Source organism: Pyxicephalus adspersus, chromosome 1, assembly GCF_032062135.1.
Source record: "Pyxicephalus adspersus chromosome 1, UCB_Pads_2.0, whole genome shotgun sequence".
Lineage (NCBI taxonomy): Eukaryota > Metazoa > Chordata > Amphibia > Anura > Pyxicephalidae > Pyxicephalus > Pyxicephalus adspersus.
The window spans coordinates 26852724-26877532 of record NC_092858.1 but is presented as its reverse complement, the minus strand read 5'-3'; the positions used below and the strand labels follow the sequence as shown (position 1 = coordinate 26877532).

The 24809-nt window shown below is 37.9% G+C and overlaps 1 protein-coding gene across 1 annotated transcript; it reads right to left on the bottom strand.

The window, feature by feature from the left end:
• Positions 1-5661: 5661 nt before the first annotated feature.
• Positions 5662-24363, bottom strand: UBL3 (ubiquitin like 3). Its single transcript, XM_072424775.1, has 5 exons — positions 24357-24363; positions 22680-22784; positions 20501-20587; positions 13259-13336; positions 5662-7605 (listed from the first exon to the last, which is right to left on the bottom strand). Exons 1-5 carry the CDS (start codon positions 24361-24363, stop codon positions 7553-7555), a joined length of 330 nt encoding a protein of 109 aa, XP_072280876.1. The 3' UTR covers positions 5662-7552.
• Between the last annotated feature and the right edge of the window lie 446 nt (positions 24364-24809).

Below are 24809 nucleotides of genomic sequence, written 5' to 3'. Positions count from 1 at the left end.
TTTTAAAAATAAAAACAAACAGTGTATCACTTCCCTGCATACCTACGTAACGCATCCCGGGAGGCTCTGGGTGCTCCTTCTGCCCTAATCTTGGACATGTGCAGAAGGGGCATTTTTTGTATTAAGGGAAAGAGATGCTCTTTTTTTCCCCTTTACAGCAGTCTACCTCACTTGATCTTGCACCTGTGCAGTGCGAGATTGGGTAACATGACAAGAAGATTGAGGAAAAAGCATAAAGTGAAGTACAAAGATGGCAGCAACTGGCAGCTTCCTCAGCGCCGGAAAGAAGAGGAATTCCAGGTTGAAGTGGGACTGGATCACAGGAAAGATCAGCGCCATCGAGGGACCTGCAGGATTAAAAATAAGTGTCATATTTTTGTTTTTGGTTTAGTTCCGCTTTAAGCTTCCTTAGTGCACCGGGCAAACCTAAGCAAAAAAATATGTCTGTTCTGAGGATCCTGTACCCCATAAATGTATTCATATTCTGATACCCGGTAATGACCTTGTGTCTATTTCTTAACAATCCTTGTTAACCTCTTGCCCTGTTTTTTAGTCTGATTGACCAAGACCTTGCCTACTGATTTTGAAGTATGCTTTATTTCCCCCTTCTGTTAGGTGTTGTGTATCCAAGTTCAGCTCTCCGTTTTAACTCCACTGTCTGCAGCAAAGCCCATTACCCATTAGTAGGGGTTTGGTGAACACTTAGCTGTTTCTTAGACCAAGTCACTTGGCCCTCCTAATGGCATATTTTTGCCTGGTGACACAGAAAGTCCAATACCTCCTTGTCATACGCTTTCTTATAGGATGTAGACATATGATAGTCAGGTTTCCTCAAAAATGACCACATAGAGGCTTACTTAAAAAAAATGACCTATAAATGCCAATGGTATCTGTTTTAATATTATTTGCCCTAAACACATTATCTGTACGCCTTTATGAACAATAAATATTCATGATCAAGACTGCCGGCTTTTTGTTGTGAAGATTTGCTACATCTACTCTTTATTCCTTCTTATTTATTACCCAGTTGAGCATATTGGTGTGCTAGATTGTAAAGTGAGCTCCTTAGTTGTGGGAAGTAAATGGTCAGTGTGCCATCTAGTGGCAATATGGATTGAAACATTTAATACTGAATGTATGTATTTAGGCTGGAAGTAAAAGTAAAACTGCAGTAGAAAAAGTTGAGGTCCCTTCCTTTGTTAGACAACGATGTGGGAGCAGAGCCGTGTTAATGTTTACATCAGATGGCCAGCAATAAAAAGTGAAAACAGTTCCTATGCTTGTATTTCATCTGTGTATTTAGCTGTTTGCCTGGAGTTAAGCCTTAATGCTGCATGCAGTTCCATCTGGGTTTAATATTTCTAACAGTTTACTGCCCATGATAGCTTGGGTTCATTGCTAAGCCCTGGAGATGATTCAATCACAAACACTGTGTGCTATATTGTGGATCCGGGGAAATCATGTGATATTTGACTTTGTGCCTTTCCACTACAGGTATATGTATGCCGTGGCATAGCTACAGATCATACCTGTAACAGACCCCCTGAATGCAGATCACCCCCAGTTACAGCATCTTTTACTGACACTCCTCTAAGTGACAACACCCCTCAGTTATAATAGCTTTTATTTCCATACAAGCGAATGCATTGGGAACACTGCACATTCTGTTCCAAATTAAAACATGAAAAAAAAATCAAATTGCAGGTATTGCAGCTCAGGATGATTGGGTTATATTCCATGATTCTTCATTTCTTGATTTTGCCCCAGAAACAGCATTTTTGATGCCAGCCCACAACTTTTCTATTTAGGTTCGGGGATTGGGCTGGCCACTCCATGACATTATCCTTGTTGGTCTGGAACCAAGACATTTCTTGTTTAATGGTGTGTTTGGGGGTCGTTGTCTTGTTGAAACACCCATTTCAAGGGCATTTCTTCTTTCGTATAAGGCAACATGACCTCTTCAAGTATTTTGATGTATTCAAACTGATCCATGATCCCTGACATGTGATAAATAAGCCCAACACCATAGTATCAAAAACATTCCCATATCATGATGCGTGCACCACCATGCTTCAGTCTTCCCAATGTACTGTAGCTGGAATTTAGTGTTTTGGGGTTGTGTGACAAACTGTTTGCTGTCCCCAGGCCTAAAAAAAAATTTGCTCCATTTTTTTTATGGCAGGTGTTCCTGGGCAAGCTGTAACCTCTTCAATATGTCTTTTTTTCACCACTGGGAGTTTTTGGGGGCTTCTTGCCGATAGCTTGGCTTCACATAGACATTTTCCAGTTGTAACAGCACTCACAAGTAACTTTAAACCTTCTTTGATCTCCCTGGAGCTGATCATTGGCGGAGTCTTTGCCATTTTGGCTATTCTTCTATCCATTCAAATTGAACAACCACTTTTACTCAGATTTTCAGAGAGAATGCACAACTGACACCTGTTTTTTCACAGAATGAATGACCTCACTAAATGAACTCCACACTGCTAATATTAAGAATTTTTAATTCATGATTCAATTACACAGAATTAGCAGCAAGAATATCATGACTGTTGGTTTTCTACTACTCTACCTACACTTACTAGTAAATGTATATATTTTCCACCAAAAACAGCTATCAGGTCAGTGATGTCAGACTGCTATTATTCTGAACACAACTGTGTTGTGTTCACTAAAAGGGTGGAAAGAGTGCAGAGAAAGGCAACTAAATTAATAAAAGGAATAGAGGAGCTCAGCTATGAGGAGAGATTAGATGAACTGAATCTATTCTCCCTTGAGAAGAGACGTATAAAGGGGATATGATCACCCTGTATAAATAAATAGTCCATATGGAGAACTCTCTTCCCACTTATTCACTTTGAGATCATTACAAAGAACAAGAGGGCACTCTTTGCATCTGGAGGAAAAGAAGTTTAAGCTCCGAATAAGGAAGGGATTCCTCACTGTAAGATCTGAAAAAAAAAAGGGGAATCAGCTCCGTAGTTCAGCAACTACTATAGATCTATAGATTGCTTTAAGAAAAATTCACTAGATGGCAGCAGGTAGCTAATTAATCTGTGACATTTTTGTTTAGTGGTGTTCCGTGGGATTTTTCTAATGTAAAATATATGCCACGATTTAGGAAAGGTTGGGAAACACTGCTCTACATTATGTTCACATTTCCTGCATTTTATTCTTTTACAAAATCTTTACAGAGTTTTACCTGTTGATCTTTCATAAATGCACTCAGCTACTTCCTTTTGAGAAGGCCACACTGAAATTAAAACAAAGCTTTCAAGCACATCCATAGGGAATGAATTAAATGCAAAATATGTGTTTTTAAAATGCTACATCTATTCTGCATTTTAAACTAAAGTTAAACCTACCAAAATAAATGTAAAAATTTACAAAAAGTCCTTCATGTGTCTTCACCATAGTACAGCATGTATCAGAAAATCTGTCATAGAGGGCAATAATTTAACTCCACAATAAGAAGCATTAAACATACATTTTTTTTTCTTGATCCAAAATAGGTCACTCATAATATTATGCTTAAAAAAGTAATAGTTAAGGCAAAAAAAAAACACCCAATACTGTGTTATACAGCCACTTGAAAAGCAGGTCTAAATTTGCAAGGTAAGAAACATCGAATTTTGTTACTGGATTTCCTTTAACTGGCAACTACATTGCTTTGAAAAGGTATTGATCTCCTGTTTTGCTACAACTTGGAATTGAAATGTTTTATCATGGGGATTTTATGCGATGGGCTTATATAAACAAGTAAAAATGGAAAAGTACACATGTACACATCTCCTTTGCTGGGGAAACCACTAAGTAGAATCTGGTCCTTACAATTAGCTTGAGAAGTCACATAATTAGGGTCTACTTGTGTGCAATCAATGTGTCACATGAGGCCTGTATACATAGACCTGTTGTTATAGACTCCTGACTCTGCAACACCACTGAGCATGCAACATGAAGACCAAGGAGCAATGCAAAGAAGTCAAAGATAAAGGGGAAGTAAGAAAAATAGACTTGGGTTGTAATTAAAATCCCAAACTTGGAATATTTCATCATTCACATATTATATTTGACACCAAGCCACATCACACCACACAATATTTCACACCAAGCCACACTCAGGGTGGAATTGCCAGGGAGTTTTAAAGTCCTACTTGGTTCCCACGTTCCAGCGGCGTCCTCCAGTAGTGTCCCTGGCATCTGCGTCCCAGGAGTGTGAGCGTTGGCCAGGGGAAGCAGATGCTGGCTGGGCATCTGCTAGCGAGTCTTAGGCTGGAGGGTGGGACCATGGGGCTGGAAATTTGAAATATTGAGGATTTTTAAATAGACTGCTTTTACATTTAAAAATACTCATTCATATCACCGGGGAGGTTAAGGAAGAAAAAATAACACAAGTTTGAAGTTGCCTAACAACATGAAGCAGACTCACTAAACCCATGGAGGAATCTCTGGCCAGATGAAACTACAATAATTGGCCATCATGGGGAAATATCATGTACGGTACAAACCCCGGATTTTCCATTACCATGAGAACATTAGTCCCACAGTCAAGCATAGTGGTAGCAGTGTCATGGTGTGTCAATGCTTTAGATCAACAAGAATAGGTAAAGTGGTCAGAACTGAAGGACAGATACATGACACTGGAGGATTTTTGAAGAAAACTTTTTTGCAGTCTGCCAGAGGATTGGCCACTGGGTTGAACTTTCACTTTCCTTCAGTACAATGACACCAAACATACTGCTAACACAGGAATGGTTTAAAGGGAAACATTTAAATATCTTGGAACGGCCAGAACTGGAATTACAAGGCCCAGACCTAAATTACTTTGAAAATCTGTGGCATGATTGCTGTACTCCAAACCCATGCATATAAATTGAAAAACTTGGGGCAGTTTGCTGTGAGGATTGGGCAATAATTTCAGTGGTTAATGTGCTAAACTAATATAAAGATACATCATGAAACTTGCAGCAAAAGATGGCTGTACAAAGTATTGACGTTGGGGATGAATACCTATTCACACTCATGAGTTATCCTTGTCTTCAAGTGACAAAAAACTTGTTGGTACGGGTGAACTTTTGCCATAAAACTGTTTGTTCTCCTTTGTCATTGCTGGAGTGCCCTCATGTGATGAGAGAAGCTGGTGAAATCAGTTGTTTTTGGTTCTCCCAAAGTTAACGTGTATAGAGGAGCTAATAAAGAGGTTGCTGTTGGTAATTGTTTGGAAGAATGTAACAGATCCAACCTGGGTAATATGGACCAAGGCAACCTCAGCTCCAAACACTTCCATGGTTATAACGGTGAACATCAGACACTCTGGCCAATAACAAGTAGATCGAGCTCAGTATGTGTTGGGGGCTGTTATCCAGATCATGAATTTTTACCAAGTTAGACATTAACCTTACAGTATCGGGGACAGCAGGAGACTTCACTGGCTACATACTTGTTACAGATTGGTGATTACAAAACTTCCAGGATCAGGAAGGCAGCTGCAGAATCTTGAAAAAACTGGCATCAATAGTCATCCCTGTATTTGTATTCTCCTTTATGCACCAGCTTTAGGGGAAAGCCTGAGAAATGACAGCTCACATCCATTTTGCATAAACTCCTTTTCACACATTCCAAACTCATGTTAAAAAAAGGGGTTTGTTAAACCACACAAGATTGTGACAATTTATTTTATTATATACTGTAGCTATACAGGAAAAATCTCATTACAATTCACTATCAATGCGATTACAAAAGTAATCAGCGGGATTAATTTGCAGAAACAAAAAGGAAAAAAAAAATTGCATTGATTTAAATTTTTAAATGATTTTTTTTCCAGTTTTATATATATAAAAAAATAATCAAAGCAAATACAGTCCCGATTAGAACCACCAGACAATCAACAAAAATGCACTACAATATTATTTTATTTAGTTACAGAAGAATCTATATCAGTACAGTTTGAAGAAAGAAATTTTCCTTAGTGCTATTTACAAATTGTTATCTTTAGCTTTTCTTTTTCTTTTAAACTGCTCTTTACAAATTTAAAGTCAGATCAGTATGAACAATACGATTGAATGCATATAAAGCATTTTGTCCAAGCTATTGTAATGACCAAACCAAAAAAAAAATCATATTACCATAAAATGATGCAGACTGTCGGAAAAAGAAAAAACAATACATGGAACATTGGTAACTTTTTTCATCCAGTACTGTATACAGAACGCTAGGTCAACCTGTGACTTTACATGTTCCATAGGCAAAAGCGTTTATAGGTATATTGATCTATTACACTATGCCGATCTATTGTTAGATTCTATAATAATGCATTTTATATTTTTTTTAATTAAATATATTCTACACATATTTGTAATTTCTACCAGGAAGACTTTTCTCCCTAGTTGAAACAATATAAAAACGTTTATATATTTATTTGTTTTTTTTTTACAGTTTAAAATGAAACGTAGCTCCATGCTTTAGTGCTGTGCAAATTCAATATAGTATATCTTTAAATTATGTGAATGAAATGGATAAATGATGTTTCTCGTTCTGTCGGAAAATTTTAATATCCTTGCAAGCACTAGTACGAATGCCGGTTACTTAAAATAAAAAAACAAAAAACAAAATAAAGTCTTGTTACTATGGTAGCGAACTGTCGTCTTAATATTTTAGCATAAATTGGACACAAGATTACGGATGAGTCATTTTTTTTGTCACTAAAAACATCACTGTTGGATATTAAAACACAAAGTTGATTAATAAATGACATCTGCTAATATCTCTGCACATTAATAAAGGCTTATGGACTACAGGATACTTGACCCTCCCATATTAAGGCTAGGAAAAGCACTTCTCTTGTAGGCATGGTACAAGTGTGCATGCGACCAATGCTCAAGAGGGAGTGCACAGGATAGTACATTAAACGTTACTCTGGCGCCCTCTGTAGAGTGCTTTCAGTTTACAGGCACATTTAAACTTTGTTCCTTGAAAAGAAACCGTTATATCGTTCTCCTGATACTACCGTGTGCCGCTAAGGGCAATAAATATGGTAGATAGAAGTCTTCCTGCTAATACTTTGATTTCAGTCTGATTTGACAGCCTTGATTTCCAGTGTTACTTGTCCTGTAGGTTGTTGTATTAATATGGCTACAGTTATCAGATGCTTCTAAAGACTGGCTCAAGTGCAATCTATGTACGGGCAGCCTGAAATCATTTTTTTCTGGTGTGTATTGTTATGCTGCAGCAAGGTTATGATCATTGTTGTAGAAGAGAACAGACTGACTTTTTCCCCTGGAGATTGAGTTGATTAAAATATGGAGATAACAGACATACTTAAGTTATTTTGTGGGTGGAGGGGGGTATAAAAAAAAAAAAAGAAATCAAAAATCAGGTATGAGAATGTCCTTAGTCTCTTCCGATAGAGTTTAATGAGAGTTCATGTAATCAGTCCTTTAGACAGGATGACAGGGTGTTGTTCTAAGGTTCTCTGAAGCAATGGGTCTCCTCTATTCCAGCAGCATGAAAGACAAAGACTATATTACATCACACGTCGCAGACACATCATCATTTACAGAATTACACAGCAATTGCTCTCTCCGGTCTTCTCGCGGTTTCTTTGTCCTGCAATAAAAGGAAAGTGAAGTCAGAACAATTAATAAAGTCATGTAGATGAATAGTAGGATGGGATCTATTGTGAAAATTCTTGGGTATGTCATGGTAAAGCTTATTTAAATCCCTCCAAGATTCGATTACCCAAAGCAGAGCCCAAATATACCTATCTACCATATCTTTCCACTTTACTTTAAAATGTAGACAACACAAAATAATAATGGATACAATCCATGTAATGATTCATACTCATCACAACGTTATGTTGCACATGTGCTTCCAGCCTGCTGGCCTCTATACGGTGATTGTGTGTCATTACAATACTTCAGCTTACAATTGAAATTATGCCTGAATAACAGGAGCGAAGAAGTGTTTTTTTGTAATTCATAATATATATCAATTCATATATATATATACACATTCAAATATATATATATATATATATATATATATATCTATATATCTATCACACACACAAGAACAGACCCTTTTAGCCAGGCGGACCAACCAGCAAGACTTGGGTCACAATACAGGGGCTGCCACCCTACAATTTCTTCCCACCCGGCCTAAAAAAAAAATGTCGGTTTAACACTGACAGACGCTGTCAATCAAGAGGTTCCTAAAGTGGACATTTTATGTGCACCACATATGATGGTATTATTCATTCGTTTAGCGTTCTGTATAGATGAGAGGAAGCACTTACTGCAATGGTCCAGATCTATGTATAATCTCCATATTAACTATAGTGATCAATATTTTGCAGTGTGTTAGTGAATAGATCAAAAACATTGGAAAACGGATATTGGGTTTGAATATTTTACACTGCTCAAATTCAGGTTCTTTAAAAAATTAAACATTGATCAGCGATGTTCACAAGTATGTTATTGGTAACATTTGTAGCATCCCATCAGACATACAGTTAGGTCCATAAATATTTGTACAGAGACAACTTTTTTCTAATTTTGGTTCTGTACATTACCACAATTAATTTTAAATGAAACGACTCAGATGCAATTGAACTGCAGACTTTCAGCTTTAATTCAGTGGGTTGAACAAAAAGATTGCATAAAAACACAATCACTTAATTTCAGGGGCTCAGAAGTAATTGGACAATTGACTCAAAGGCTAATTCATGGGCTGGTGTTGGCAATTCCTTCGTTATGTCATTATCAATTAGGCAGATAAAAGATGAAAGTAAATACAGAGAATGCACTGCCACTCATGCAAGCCACTCATAAGCCTCAAGAATAGAAAGGCTAGATTGGCTTTGCTAAAAAAAACATCCAAACAATCCAGCAAAGTTCTGGAAAAACATTCTTTGGACAGATGAAACCAAGATCAACCTTTACCAGAATGATGGCAAGAAAAAAGTATAGAGAAGGCATGGAACAGCTCATGATCCAAAGCATACCACATCATCTGTAAAACATGGCGGAGGCAGTGTGATGGCTTGGGCGTGCATGGCTGCCATGGCACGGGGACTCTAGTGTTTATCCATGATGTGACACAGGACAAAAGCAGCCAAATGAATTCTGAGGTGTTCAGAGACATACTGTCTGCTCAAATCCAGCTGCAGTCACATTGATTGGGAGGAATTTCATAATACAGATGGACAATGACCCAAAACATACAGCCAAAGCAACCCAGGAGTTTATTAAAGCCAAGAAGTAGAATATTCTTGAACGGCCAAGTCAGTCACCTGATCTGAACCCAATTGAGCATGCATTTCACTTGTTGAAGACTAAACTTCGGACAGAAAGACCCACAAACAAACAGCAACTGAAAGCCGCTGCAGTAAAGGCCTGGCAGAGCATTAAAAAGGAGGAAACCCAGCATCTGGTGATGTCCATGAGTTCAAGACTACAGGCTGTCATTGCCAACAAAGGGTTTTCAACCAAGTATTAGAAACGAACATTTTATTTTCAGCTTTTTAATTTGTCCAATTACTTTTGAGTCCCTGAAATGAAGTGATTGTGTTAAAAAAAGGATTTAGTTCCTCACATTTGTATGCAATCTTTTTGTTCCACCCACTGAATTAAAGCTGAAAGTCTGCAGTTCAACTGCATCTGAGTTGTTTCATTTAAATTAATTGTGGTAATGTACAGAACCAAAATTAGAAAAAAGTTGTCTCTGTCCAAATATTTATGGACCTAACCTTAGGTTTTCATTGTCCAGCTGCAATGGATTCAGTGCAGGTTTGGATCTGCCTGGATATTATGAGCCAGCAGAGAATCTTCCCTTAGACACCTTGAATAAGGGAGCCCTCATAAAAGATTCCAGTGAATGAAGTAGGATCACAGTGGCATTAAACTCAGGTCATGGGAAGTCTTAGGTTTCCATTGCCATGTGTGTGGTTTTTAACCAGACTAGTAAATGTAAAAACCTCACCCAGGAATCTAGAAGCACACCCAGCATTGCAATACTACAATGGGCAAAGCACAACAAAAGAAAATATGATTAAAAACATGAAAGCAGACCTATTATCTTCTATTAACCTCACCTATCCCGATCTCCTACACACAGACCTGCACTGCTTAAACACAGATGCTCTGAAGCAGTATACATTAGCTAGGTCTACTTATCATAGGATAAGGTCCACTTATCCCCTTCAAACAAAACCCAAGAATTTAATAAGGAGATTAGGCCTTTAACATACAGAGAGACATGCATTCTACAATTCTCTATGAATGGCAGATAATATGTGTGCCATCACTGCTGTGAGCAGCCTTTCGCCAGTCAAGGGGTTGCCCTTTCAGTAAAATGCCTAGTTAAAGTTCAGCATGTAAATGAGCCATTCTCTCAGGAATCATGTCGATATTTTAATGTTGATGAAATGTTAGATTACTTATCTCTTCAGAATTTTACATAAATATGAATATTAAATATTAGATATAACCAAAGCGACCTCAGATAATGAAACACGAGATGTATTTTGCATGGATAGCAATCCGCTGTTATGGAAGACAGGAGTATTACAGCTACAAATGGAGTAAATAGTGATGATGTGCAAACATTGGTAAGACAGCAATCAATCATTCTGCATTGATTTAATTTCAATAAACTAAAATCGGGCTCTTGTGGTTAATGCCCATTATTAGCTTGCATAATGTTTAGGGACATTCCGAGCCATTTAGCAGGTAACTTGTGTCTTCTGAAGTTTCTGTTCCATCCTGGCATGTGTATCAGCTGCCCCGCTCACTAAGTTTCTGTAATGATTATGTCTGCCTTGACACTGTTTTAGCATTTCCAGCTTAACATAAGCAGATCACTATCTCGATATTACATTTGCCTTACTCTCTGCACCATACAGGTTTGTGGTCAGAAGATGCCAATGGTGAGATTTGTTTCTGTGATTTTAGGACCCTTGCATTCCCAAATGTGAGATTCTAGCATAGTACAGTAAAATAGCTTTGGTTAGACATGTCTCATGTACATAGACATATCTGTGCATTGGCAGCCATTGGCTGAAGCAGCAGATTTCTGTTCATCTTTTTGGGAAATTAAGGTTGCTGAGCCCACACAGAACAATGTAATTTTCAGCTATTAGACTGCGGTCACACAGGCTAGCACCAATTATCATGCCTAGTAACTGCTCTCACACCATCTCGCTACATCTCTCTTTAAACTAATATAGTAATGGTTGTTTACAAGGTTTAGTGTTTTTGAGCGAAATTAGGCAATTTCTCACTGTCACAACCGCCTAAAAAGACAGGGCTGTTTGCAAACACTGTCACGGATTCCAAGAACTGATAGCACTAATCAGACAGTGTCAGGGCTACTAGCACAGTGATAATGGGCGTGCACATGCCTTGATCACACTTTTACAGAAGCTTCACACTGCCTAAACTGGAGAGAAATAACTTGACAGAGTAAGACAGAATGTCATGATTCTCATGAAGAGATTTGCTCATCCATGAGTAGCCTTCTCTACAGAAAAGTAGAATAAAACCTTACTGCAGAATATATACAAACCGGTCTTTCCCGTTCCTGAAAGTAGAACACCAACTGCTACACTTTGCCAATGGGCTGTCACAACACCTCTGATAAAAGGCCTGGCACGTTGACACATGAAAGTGACAGGCCATTAACATTTATATTACTCTGTGTGTATCTAAGTTACTATAGCAGGCTTTGTGCTGCTGCTGATACACACAATATTGTAGTGTAGGCTGAGATTTCCCTCTCAGGTTCACACTCTGGGATCTGTGTCTCTCCAGGGTGATGCCAGCAGCAGTCATGTGATAGAAGATACAGCAACAATAGCCCAGTGTCCTGTTATCATAGTGAAGTCATTGTTTTATTACTGGAGTGTCCTCTACCCATCTCATTACCAAACCCACTGGCTTTACATCAAACACATGGCCTTTGTTCCCAAAACTAGCTGAGGGCTGTAATCCTACAGTGATAACTTAAAAGAACAGAAACACAACAGTTAAAACTTTTACAATGTGCCTCAAGGAGATGGTCCTAGACTACAGTAACTTGAAAAGCAGATTTAGTTAAGTAGTACAAGTGCAAAAAAATGCAGCATTTGGGTTCTGATTGGTTGCTATGAGCAACACTCCCAATATCATTTACTGCAGCTCAGCCATGAATAAGTATTTATTTGGTGCCCTAAAATGCAGCTCCTGGGCAGATATGTGTGGTTAGAAGTTCCTCCATTGTACATTTGCAGGTTCAGGATTACACACTGCACAAAATAATGTTTCAAACAGCTAGAAGGATTTTATATAATGGAGTCGCGTGGAATATTTACCTACGGGATGAAAGGTAAACTCCTGGGAAAGTAGGGGGTGTCATAATAAATTTTCAAATTGGGCAGAAGTTTTTATTCTAAATTAAAATGGGTCAGCCCTGTTATACAAGGAAATACAAGTGAATGCCTAGGATTTCGGTTTGGTAAACTAATTTGGTATCTTACTGTTACCATCACAAAGCCAATTTATGAAACAAAACGATTTGTAAAGTGCCATTAACACTGCCTTTTATCCCCTTTAGGGTCACCTGGGACCCCTAAAACGCAGGTTGCTTTGAAAAGCATGAAACTGATCAGTGTCAAGGCTGCAGGCTCTGACTAGCCCCCACATAACTCCCTATTGGCAAATGACTGTGACTGACAGCCCCGGAGAGCATAGGTAAGGCAAATGAAGGAAAAGGAGGTATATTAGAGCTAGGGACCAGAAATCTAGGTAATATTGTGCATTACAGGGAACTCCAGGGTTATTCTGATTTGTTATATGCACATTTATGATGCTTAAAGGGTTTGGAAGTTTTGGTTGACAACAAATGTATATTTTTTTTCTTGTATGGCATTATTGTAATTAAATGTGAGTTGAATGAGGGTTCCCTCAATAGTATTTGTGGGTTCTATTGTCATACAAATATTTTAATAAATACTGTAGTAGTACTGTACTGGTGGGGTGGTGCACAGGTTCCCCTCTATTATTTGCATACTTTAATATTTTCTTTAGGAAGATTTGTACCATTGCATAGACTGCAATTCAAGGGGACCTTGGTTCCTCCTGGAGGTGATAGATGCTTTGTATTATTGTGTAAATAAACTAAACCTGACAAAATCAATAATGTTGGACAGTTTGTTCTTAAGTTAATCACAAATAAAGCAATATTAAAAAAAAAAACACAGTTTAATTAAAAAATACCGTACCTTGAGAGTTTGGCTCTGGCAATGTCTCTCTGGCAACCAAATGCATCACTGTTGTCTTGCCCAGTGGAAGTTTTAATGCTGCATGAAATAAAATAGCAAAGAATTAGAAAAAATACAATAAAATATAGATAAAAGGATATGTATTGATTTAAGTTTACCTTAGTTGTTTAGCATACAGCTTTCAGTTTTTTGAAAATCAGAGAAAATGAGAACCTAATCAGTACAATAATGTCTTCAAGGTCTATTGCTTTACTGTAGTGGACAAATCACCAACCTGGCCAAGACTGGCTGAATTACAATCCAACTTACACATATATTTTTGCCTGACATTGAGTTTAAGTTAAAATACACTAAAATTTGCTTATTTTTAAGCTGTTAGTGAATGATTTGCTGTTGGTGTAATGTCCACAAGATGGCACAAGCGTACAGGAAATGAGTGTCACTGGTAAAATAAAAATGCTTCAGTCTTTTTTCAGTATGTTCTATGGCAAGCTATTGATTTATAATATGAACATTCACTGCTCTGTATACTTCCTATAGCATAGCGCAAAATATATTGGTTTTAGAAATGGGTTGCTATCAAGATAATTTAGGTACAAAATAAATAAATAACAGCGATGAAAGTCTTGCAATTTTGTCAAGGAAATTGTCATTGGCTTCCAATACAAATCAAAGCTAACTTTCGCTCATTTATTTCTTCTACTGCAGCAATGGTAACATTGTATACAAGAAAAGACTGCAACAAAGAATGTGAAACCATGAATATGGAACATAAAAGAAGTGCACTGACTCCAGTGCTTCAACACCAATTAATCAGCAAATAATCCCAATAAAAAAGGTTGCATGATACCTTAATGAAAAAAAATATCATATCAAATGACCAAAGTGAAAAGCCCAATCCCCAGGTAGGTCATGATTTAGACAGGCAAAAATAAATGGAACCAAGTTTCTTTTTGCTCAGTTGGGCTACCTAAAAGGCACCAAACCAATTTAATGATTTCATTTGGATTTCTAATTTGCTATCAAACCTAAAAATACCAGAGAATCTACTAGCTTGTAAACCTACCCCAGAGAACATACTACACCTTGCCCAGGCTACACATATACAATGATATCTTTACCCAAAACTCTAACTCATTATAAGGGAATTCTCCAAGACTGCAACGTTTCTGCAAACATTGACAGGATATACATTGAATTCTGTTTCTGTATGTTGAAGAGTAACTAATGTTATGATTACTATCTTGTATTTCTATATTGCGCACATATTGTGCAGAACATTATCATGTCCATAGTCATTTCTAAACCGTCCTTCAGAGGAGTTCACAATCTAATGGTCCTATAAAGAGTCAATAAACACAAAAAATATGCAGATCTACCCCAGCAGTAACCCCTTCAACAAATCAAGCTGCAGTTAATCCATCCCAATAATGTCTGGAATATTGGCAAATAAAATTGATTCATTGTTTTGTCTTTATAACTACCCAGATCATGTGGGCTTCATAATTCAATGACCAGACTCAAACCAGAAAAGTCTTGGAGCGGATTTCTCTGGTACAATCCAAACAGAATGGAGGAAACACCAGACAAGGGACATTGCTTCTTTAGACTTCTATAAAGCCAATATTTTCCCTTTTTTTGTCCTACAGATTGGCTTCTAAACCAAAGTTTCAAATCTTTTATAAGGGGTAAAAATACAAACAGTCCCTCAATCCACTCAGACGACCTTTACTTTAATGGCAATCTGACTCACTTCCCTTCTTGTAATCCAATGGACCTTCTCTATACAAATTCTGTACCCCCTGACCAATATAAAATGACCTGGAACCCTGGTAGTTTGGGGGAGACTTTGTTAAAACAAGCATGCCTAAGATCCTATACTTGGATCACTACTTTCCTAAAACAGACTTAACTACATTTTATATTGGCAACAAAAAAGTCAACAGTGAATATACATATGTGCCTAAACACAAGGAGATATTTTATCTGCCTCTCACATTGCTGTGGAAAAAATGTGGCCACTCTTCTTCACAACTTTGCTTCAGTACATTGAGATTTGCAGGTTTCATTTATGCATAGCTCTCTTAAGGTTCACAGCATTTCAATTGAGTGGAAATACTGACTGGGCAGTTGCAACACTTTGATTCATTTTTAGCCATTTAGTTGTAGATTTACAGACGTGCCTCATTGTCCTGTCAGTGCTTTATTGTCCAATTGTGGCCAAGTTTTAGCTGTCATACAGATGGCCTAACACTTGGCTCTAGAATACTTTTGGTATACAGAGAAATTTATGGTTGACTCAATTGGCCTGATTTATAACCTCCTGGGCGGTTCATTTCTGTCCGGTTTTATATGTCTAAAAGTGGTACATTGTTTTTCATGAAAATTTATTTTACAGTATAATATATTAGTATGAGTATAATAAAGTTTGAACCACAAAATCATGTCAAAACAATAAATTAAATTATTTTTTTTAATTTATTGAATTTATTATTTTGACATGATTTTGTGTTTCAAACTTTATTATACTCATACTAATATAATATACTGTAAAATAATTTTCATGAAAGACAATGCACTGCTTTTAGACATAAATCTACTATATTGCATTCAGTACAGTTAATTTGTATTGAATGCAATACAAAATAATTTAAAATTCCTGCAGCGCCCCAAATGCAACAGCCGTACGTAACGACATTACCGGGAACTTCCGGGTGACTCAGACGCAGAGGACACCGGCCGGAGGATGCGAGAGGATGGGGATTACGAAGAAGGACGCCAGCAGACCAGGCAACATAGTATTTATCATTGTTTTTTATTGTTTTAGCTACCCCAAGTGTGACTCAGGGCTACCACTGGGGGGGGGGGGTAAAGCTCTCCAAAGCTGGAGAGGATACACTTTCATCAGTGAAACTGGGTGATCGAACAACTCTGGAATGGATGGGAAGTCATTTGCTGTTTGTAAGCATATGTTTTCAATCCTGGAACAGACCTATTCCAGGTTTTCTGAATCACCCAGCTTCACTGATGAAAGTGTATCCTATTCAGCCTTGGAGAGCTTTAATAAATCAGGCCCAATGACAGCAAGGTACTCAGGTCCTGTGGCCGGACAACAATCCCAAATCATCACACCCTTCCGCCGACTTGCTTGGCAGTTGGTAAGAAGTGTTTGTGCGGATATGCTGTGTTTGTTTGGCTTTCCCCTGGTAACCCTTCTAAACAAGCCATACTTGTTCAGTCTTTTTCTAACTGAACGGTCATTAACATGCTCTTAACCATCCATTCACCTGATTTAAAGACCTGCTTAGAAACAAATGATTATTTAGTATTGCCTCATATGAAAAACTTTAAAATAAAAAAGTATACTTTACTTTGAACATTACTGTACATATAAGAAAAGAAAGATATACACTTAATTACACTTTATGAGGTACACTGCTTCAATGCAAATATCTAATTAGCCAATCACAGTTGTTAACAAAAGCTTTAAAGCTAATCAAAGGGCAGCAACTTGATGCATTTAGGCATGTAGAAAATAGGCCCGATTTATTAATGCTTTCCAAGGCTGGAGAGGATACACTGTCATCAGTGAAGCTGGGTGATACAGCAAACCTGGAACGGATCTGACCCAGGATCCAAAACATTTGCTAGCAAATGGCTTTGAAGGAATCCATTGCAGGTTTGCTGGATCACCCAGCTTCACTGATGAAAATGTATCCTCTCCACTCCAGCCTTGGAGAGCTTTATAATATCAGGACCATTGTGAAGACCTCTCGCTAAAATACAATCCAAGCTTCAAAAATGGGGTGGAAATGTGATTTAGGTGGTTTTGTACGTGACATGGCTGTTGGTGTCAGAAGGACTAGTGATCCGCTGGGATTTGCATGCTCAGATGGTCTAAAAAAGGAGAAACATCCAGTCAGTTGCATTTTTCTGACCACTGGTATCAACAAGGCGTTTTGGTTCAGAGGAGAATGGCCAGGCTAGTTCAAGCTGATAGAAAGGCAACAGTAGCTTAAACAACCCATTAGGAGGCATGCAGAAGCAGGAGACCACACTGGCTGCCACTTCTATCAGCCTACAATAGGCAACCAAGGTACAATTCACAGGGGCTCACTTAATTGGATACCAGAAGCTTGCAAAAATGTTGCCTGGTCAGACAAGTCCCAGTTTCTGCTGTAACATTTCGATAGTAGGGTCAGAATATTACATCAACAGTATGAAAGCAAGAATCTATCTTGTATTGTATCAACAGTTCAGACTGGTAGTTTAGTCTGGGGGATATATTTTTGTCCCATTTTGTGTCCTTATTACCTACTGAGCAGTGTTTTAATGTTACAGCCTATCTTAGTATTATTGCTGACCATCACTTTATGACCGTACTGTACACATCTTCTGATGGCCATTTTCAACAGGATAACACGCCATGTCACAAAACTTAAATCATCTCAAACTGGTTGAACATGACTACGAGTTCACTGTAGTCAAATGGTCTCCACAGTCACCAGATCTCAATGCAATACAGCATCTTTGCGATGTGGTGGGAGATTCACATCACGCATGTGCAGCTGACAAATCTGCATCAAATGGGGATGGTATCATGCCAATATAGACCACAATCGCTGAAGACTGTTCCTAGTATTTGGGTGAATCTTTATGAAAAGTTATGACTATTTGTAGGGAAAAGGGGGTCCAACCCAATACTAGCTATGTGTAACTAATTAAGTGCCTAGTCACTGTATGCCCGTTTCCCATTGTTGCTGATCTGTGACATCCAATCCAACTATGCTAATATCATAGAAATATCAATCACACTTAGCTCTACTAGGAAGGGTAAATTTTAAATTTTTCCCACAGGTGTTCTGCTTTACCCCCTTATCAGGAGGATCCTTGCACTGCTGCACAAATAGCGGCCTCCTTGTGCTGCTTTTCACTCCCCAGTCCATTGTGTGGTGGATTGCAAGTGGCTAATACCCAGTCAAATTTAATACTTACACTTCCTGCATATGAAAAAAAAGGATGTAATAATGAATATAGAGCTACAGTGATGTAGGAATTTTCTAGATGTCTGGAGTTGAACTTTACACTGAAAGTTCAATTAAGATTTAAGGGTGTACTAATAAGGTGCAATAGTTTGTGTGTTTAAAATCTGCCTTGAGTTCAGTAATATTACCAGGAGCATACATTTTGGTGTAATACTCGCTTTAACTAGCCCAGTGAGTCCCCCCATACCTGTACATATTTTACATATTATTTTATGCAGTGATCTTGCAGCATTATCCATCTGACAGCTTGGGAGAGCACGGGGCTGTAATAAGGGGGGAGGAAGATCTAGATAGTGTTCTCAGACTTTTACAACAGGGCTATCCATACAATGGATACTAAATTATTACAAAACTTTGTCACAGTGATGTTTGTAAAAATATTTTAACACTTGAAAAGAAAATGTATCCAGTTTACATTACAAAATCTTCTTTAGTACATATACTGTGGAGATTTTGTCCATCGTAATCAGAGACTCTTATCTATTACATACACTGATTCAGGCTGCTGCTGAGCACTACAAGAGCCCATGTTTTCTTTCCCACCTACAGCTTGCTGTGTTTATCATATAATCTGACTTTTCTGTAATCACCAGAGAGACAGAACTGCCTTGCAAATGTAAGTGTTGAACAGTCCCTGCAATAAGAGCATCTTCATTTATATAATACAACTTCTCTATACTTGTATACCATTTACAGCTGAATGAAGTACCAGATGAGGGTTTGTTCTTCAGCATACCTTCTGTCATTTCATCTTGTAACACCTACAGTAAAAAGTGCACCACTTGCTGCATGCATTTTATAAACATTGCTAATGGCTTTATTGTCTTCTGTTCCCTTTGTTATTGTGGCAAAGCTTACCTTAACCATTTCACGACAAACAATTTGTCAGTCAATTGTCAATACTATAGATATGTAGTTACCAAGAACCTGTACTCATTTTCTCATTGGTTTTGCTATGCCTAGAAAGGATCCGGATTGTAGGTCCAGGCTGCATACAGGACTCTGTGAATTCATGTGTAAACCTTCTCCTATTTGCCCATACTTGCTGTATCTGCAAGAAACTTTGAGCTGGTAACTTTATGCTCTCTACCTGCACACAAAATAGGGCTATGTAGATGAAGAGGTGTCTGTGTTCCTTAGTCTCCATTAGAAATGACGTAGGCACAGTTGACGGCACATAACTTAAAGAAGTGTTGCTATGTCAAAATAAAGGTGGAAGCACACCTTTTTTTTGAAATATCAACAGGTTTTTTTTCCTAAACATGTTTTTTTTTTACATAGAAACATACACTTTACACTTTGACCCTTTCTGTTGATATGTCTCACTTCTATCATAGTCTTTAAGGACTTGTGAGACTTCAGAAACAGACAAGTGTGCAGCAAGGGATGGGAGAAAGTTGTTTGCTGTGATTACGGATTACATGACCAGCAGATCAGAAAGTTAGCAGGATTAACATTTATTATGTGAATGGTGGCAAAACAGTTGGGGGACTTATCCTTCTATTCTAGAAATACAGCAGAGGAACGTGTTTACAAATATTATAGGCACAATTCCAGAGCAGATTGGTCTGTCATGTTATTTTTCTTCATTCAAAAATCCAACATCCTGCTTTGAATGAATCATGTCAGGATATAAACAGGGTGGTATATGTTGGATTTGAGTGCTAAGCTTGGTTTTCCATACCCTTTGTGAGTCTCTGACCCACAAAAAACATGTTGGGATTCCAACACTTCAATCCCAACATACCGCTCTGAATCAGTAATACATTAGGTATTAAAGCAAGGATAAGTACGACAAGACAGATTTATTAGTTTTGATACAAGCCTCTTATAGCAACTCCAATATAGCAACTCCAATTGCAGAACTACAAGTATTAAATTTAGAGCTGCATAGAGTTGAGGGCTCTTCACACAGCCATTTGTGTTAACACAGTGAGTGGTAATAAAGCTCTTCCCACTATTAGTGATATTACACTTTAACCCCCCTCAGCAAACACAAAAACTTAGTTGAAAAATGAACAAACCAACTTTAATTCTTTGCTTGGACAACAACTTTACAAATCGAAGAACACAAGTTGAGGTGTATTTTATTTTTTATAGTGCTGCACCAACCACTGTGCAAGCAATTTGTTTTTTATTACTTTAAGACTCCAACATAACTTTTAATGAGACTGCAATGAAAAATGTGTGCCAATACCTCCTAAAGTCACATTGCCGTGGAGAAAGCGTCCTTGATAAATGAGTCGGAGAATGCACGGACTGCTGACCTGCTCCTCTTCCCAATCTGAAAAATACAAGACACAGTGATCAACACAGAGTGAGCCATTTACAAGTTAAATACGCTTTCTACAACATGGAATTCTAACACTGCCAGTAATTCAAACTTACGGAATCATAATAAAATAGCAATAGTTTCAAGTACACTGCAGACAATATTGTTGCAATTTAAGTAGATATCAAAAGTAAAGTAAATTTGTAGTGCTAAAAGAAACATCTAGAAATGTGAATATGCCAAGCAGTACCCAGAAAGGAAAACCTTTTGTGTTTAATTTTACCTAGAAAAAAATAAACAATGTACTCTGGGGTATGTGAGGAAACCAGGACTCTCCTGTGCATCCAGCCTCTATATCCTATATATTGCTGTATATCCACAGTGTGAGATTTAAGGCACTGCTTCCCCTGACTGCTAGTCTTAGGACATTTGAAGTAACACTGGGTTAAGCTTAGGGATGCTCATTGTTCTTGGAGGTTCTTACAAAGAAATAAAAAACACCTGGCTCTACTCAGAATCACAGTGCACAATGAGGAATAGTAAATCAGTAATGGAGAAAGATTGGCTGCAAGGAGAGCACAGATATTGGGGAATAGTCATTTGCTTTCTTCTTGCCTTTTCTGGGCACACTATCTAGTAATGTTCAGCTGCTGTTCAAAACAACATATTTCCTGGGATTTTTCTACCATGCCTGTATTTTGTGTACCTGGTCACTATGCAAGTATAATCCCTATTTTGTTCGCAGGTTCCTCTTCTAAAACACTATAAATTGAAATCCAAAGCCATGTCGCAAAGTTTTGAACACCTCCTCCTGAGTGCAATACAGCTTTGCTTACACAGACACACAAAGTGGAACTATAATTCCACAATTAAAAACTGAGCAGGCAGGACTTTTATTGAAGGAACAGATGATGTCCCATGTGCATGAAAACATACTTACCTGCTAGCAAACATACCCCAAGGGCTGCTGGAACTGAATGACTCCCCAATGTGCATGACCAGGAATTACGCCATTCTAGCCTAACCAATCATGATGACCAGATAAACCAGGTGCTATTGCAAAGGAGTGGGGACAGGTGAGCGTAAATAACAAATTGTGATGGGCAGGCGTGTTTATTTTATTGAAGGGGGGACATGTGCCCAGTCGCAGCTTTTTATTTGTAAAGGTAACTTTAAGCATAGGAGAGAAACTGCGCCACACAGACCTAAACAATAAATGATTGAAGTTTCATACAGAAGCAAAGTCCAACGTCTTTGGCTATAACCTAAAATACAATTTTAGTTGCAGTTTATTGATTCAGATTAGATGAGTTGATGCAGCAGTATGAAATGCAGAACCAAATGTCTATTTTTTGTACCGCAGGTCTTAGAAAGAATCTGCTACAGTATAGGTTACTTTTAACATAAAATGAGGTTCCCATTGAGTAGAGTCAAGCTCTCTATTTGTCCCGTGACTACAGCCACTGGTTAGAAATGGAAGGAAAGTACATAATTAACAGAAGAAATAAAAAGAAACTCCTTTGATGTTGACACTGGCCTAGGAGTAGGCAACTCCCAGAGAGATTTCTTTAAATACGACGGTGCTCGTAGGAAAAGTAGTGACAGGAAATATCCCTGCCTCCAATAGGACAAACGGCAACAAAAACAAAAACCTTGCCTACACTATCTAAAAATTGTATTTATATAAAAAGATTCAGATTTTAAAATTCAAGCCTGCTGATCTTCCATTTAATAGATTGCAAAACCCTGCAAGTAGCACCAACATCACTTCAAACTGGCCCTTCTCTTGTACGATGGAATATACTGGCACATGTAAACAAAGGCAATAATAATCATGTTGACAATGATAGGAATAATAGCAATTCAGGAATAAAAGTTAACAAAAAGTCCAATTAGGTTACAGCACTGGAGACACTTCTTAGCTAGTACCATATAGATAAGGACCATAATATAGTATCATATAGATTCTAGCAACATAGGCAGACATAGAGACAGTCAGATAGCTTCTTCTAAAATTAAACCATAGTCATATTGGCACACAGAACAAAAACTATTTTGTAATTGATCCTAATCTGGCAAGAAGTGAAGGAAAACGCATGCTTACAGCAATTAATGATCTCACGGATCAGCTGCTGATTTATTAGCCACTTTTCTCGGTCAGAATCAATGTCATACAGTCCATGGAATAAGTGGCTGACCTGGCGTAACACTGGGAGAATAAATATTGCAGAACATGGCACAATTATGGATGCTGCTCAGATACGAGACGTTTCTTATTTCGCACATGACCTTAACAGTGACATCAGCTATCCAATAAACGCTTCGTCTGCGCCATATAAAATACCAGAGGTGAAATTAAACAGAGGATATAAAAAAAGCCGCGCCAATGCAAGATATGGCGGAATGGCTCTGTAAAGTGTAGAAAGCAGACAGAGGTCGTAAGCACAAAATCTGCACCAGAGATGAGAGCGCGGCTAAAAAGAAGAAGCTAACAGCATGGGATAAGTGTGGCTCTCATCTCTGCGTGAATGATGAAAACAAAACCATTATTTATCACATTCATAAACAAAATATGCTCTATTGCCAAACGATACATATTAAATGGAGAAAAAGAGCAAATCGCAATATCATAATGCATTTCTCCATAAAAGCAGGGCTGTGCTGTCAGCTGTGACAGTAAATGATAAATGGCTGGCAGAGGGCTCATGAGAGTGTAAAAGAGAAAAATGGAAATTCTGAGATGCCAGATGTGATCGAGGTGTAACAGCTGATTCCTTCCCAAGACAAGGGCCTTCAGCTCAAATAATGGACTACAGATGCTTCATAATATTGGAAAGCCTTTCTTCACAATATACTTCTGGGCAGCACCCTAAAAACTATTTCAATTCCCCACAAATAGTACAGAGCACAAAACAGAGCTGGGCAGATTCACTATTACAGTTTGAATGTTAAGTGACAGGGCCCCTTGACAAAATCACAACTACATTAGAGGGTGTTTCTGACAGGAGGAAGCCTCTCTGATAGAAGGGATAAGGCTTGTAGTCTTTTAGGTCTTGTTTGTTTGCTGCCCCATGAAAGGAAGACATTGCAGAAAAGATGAACTCTAAGAATGCCGCCTGCTACAATGCTGTCAAAAATGGGCTTTTGCATTTTATGCTGCACTATTTAATTGCGCAACTTTTAATGCAAAACACTGCAATACCTTACTTTGCTTGCAATGCAAATGCATTCTGAGTCAAGAAAAATGTAAAGCAAAGCAGGACAAATGCTGTCTCAGAGTCAACCACAATAAAGTACTGGAATTATTGGAAATCTGATCTATAATTTTTTGTGCAGCAGCCACTTTGTAGACACAGCGGGCTGCATGCTGTAGTTCCTCCCTGGTGAACTGACATCTTTACAAGACACAAGGATCAGTGGATAGCAGCCAGCATCTGAAAGATGTGATCAGATTTGTTTTAATTAAAATTGTTCTATTGAATGATTTTTACATGTACAGCTGCCATTAGTCTAGTCATTGAAGGGTGAAGATAATCTGTTTTACTGTAACCTCTTGCTGCTGTCACTTTTAGAATCTCATCATATGTCTTTCCTCACTAGACCATGGCACTCAATATCTGTTCTTTGTTCCTTACAACAGTTCAGGGCTTCGTAGAAAGAGTTCATGCACGACAACCCAACCGTAGTACCTTTTGATGTAAGCTTGAAGCTGGTACATGTCTGTTCATGCCTATGATTAACATTTCCAGTCAAATAATTCAGAGTTGCTCATCTGCTTTACCTGCCATATCCGCTAAATACATGAAGTAACTACTTTAACCTAATTACAAAAAAAATGATCACTTTTTTATAGTATATATATATATATATATATATATATATAGAAAAAAGCAAAGCACACTACACTTGTTTTATAGTTTTTGTTTTAGGATCTGCTCTTTTCCAATTGAGCAGTCAGTGGGTCTAAGCATTATTTCAATTAAAGATTACCTGCACTAAAACCTGAAAGCAAAAACCGCTGCCAGCCCACACACAACTTTCTGATAAAGTCCTTGTGATTGCTCCTCTTAAACCTTAATAGATATAAAGAAAGATATCTTATATCTTCTATAACCATGAAACTGCAATGTAAGATAACATGTGTTCATAAATTTAAGTGAAGATTGGCTACAGTAGAGTTTGTGTCATGTGAAATCAATCAGCCAACATGTACTTTCAAAGGATACTAATGTGT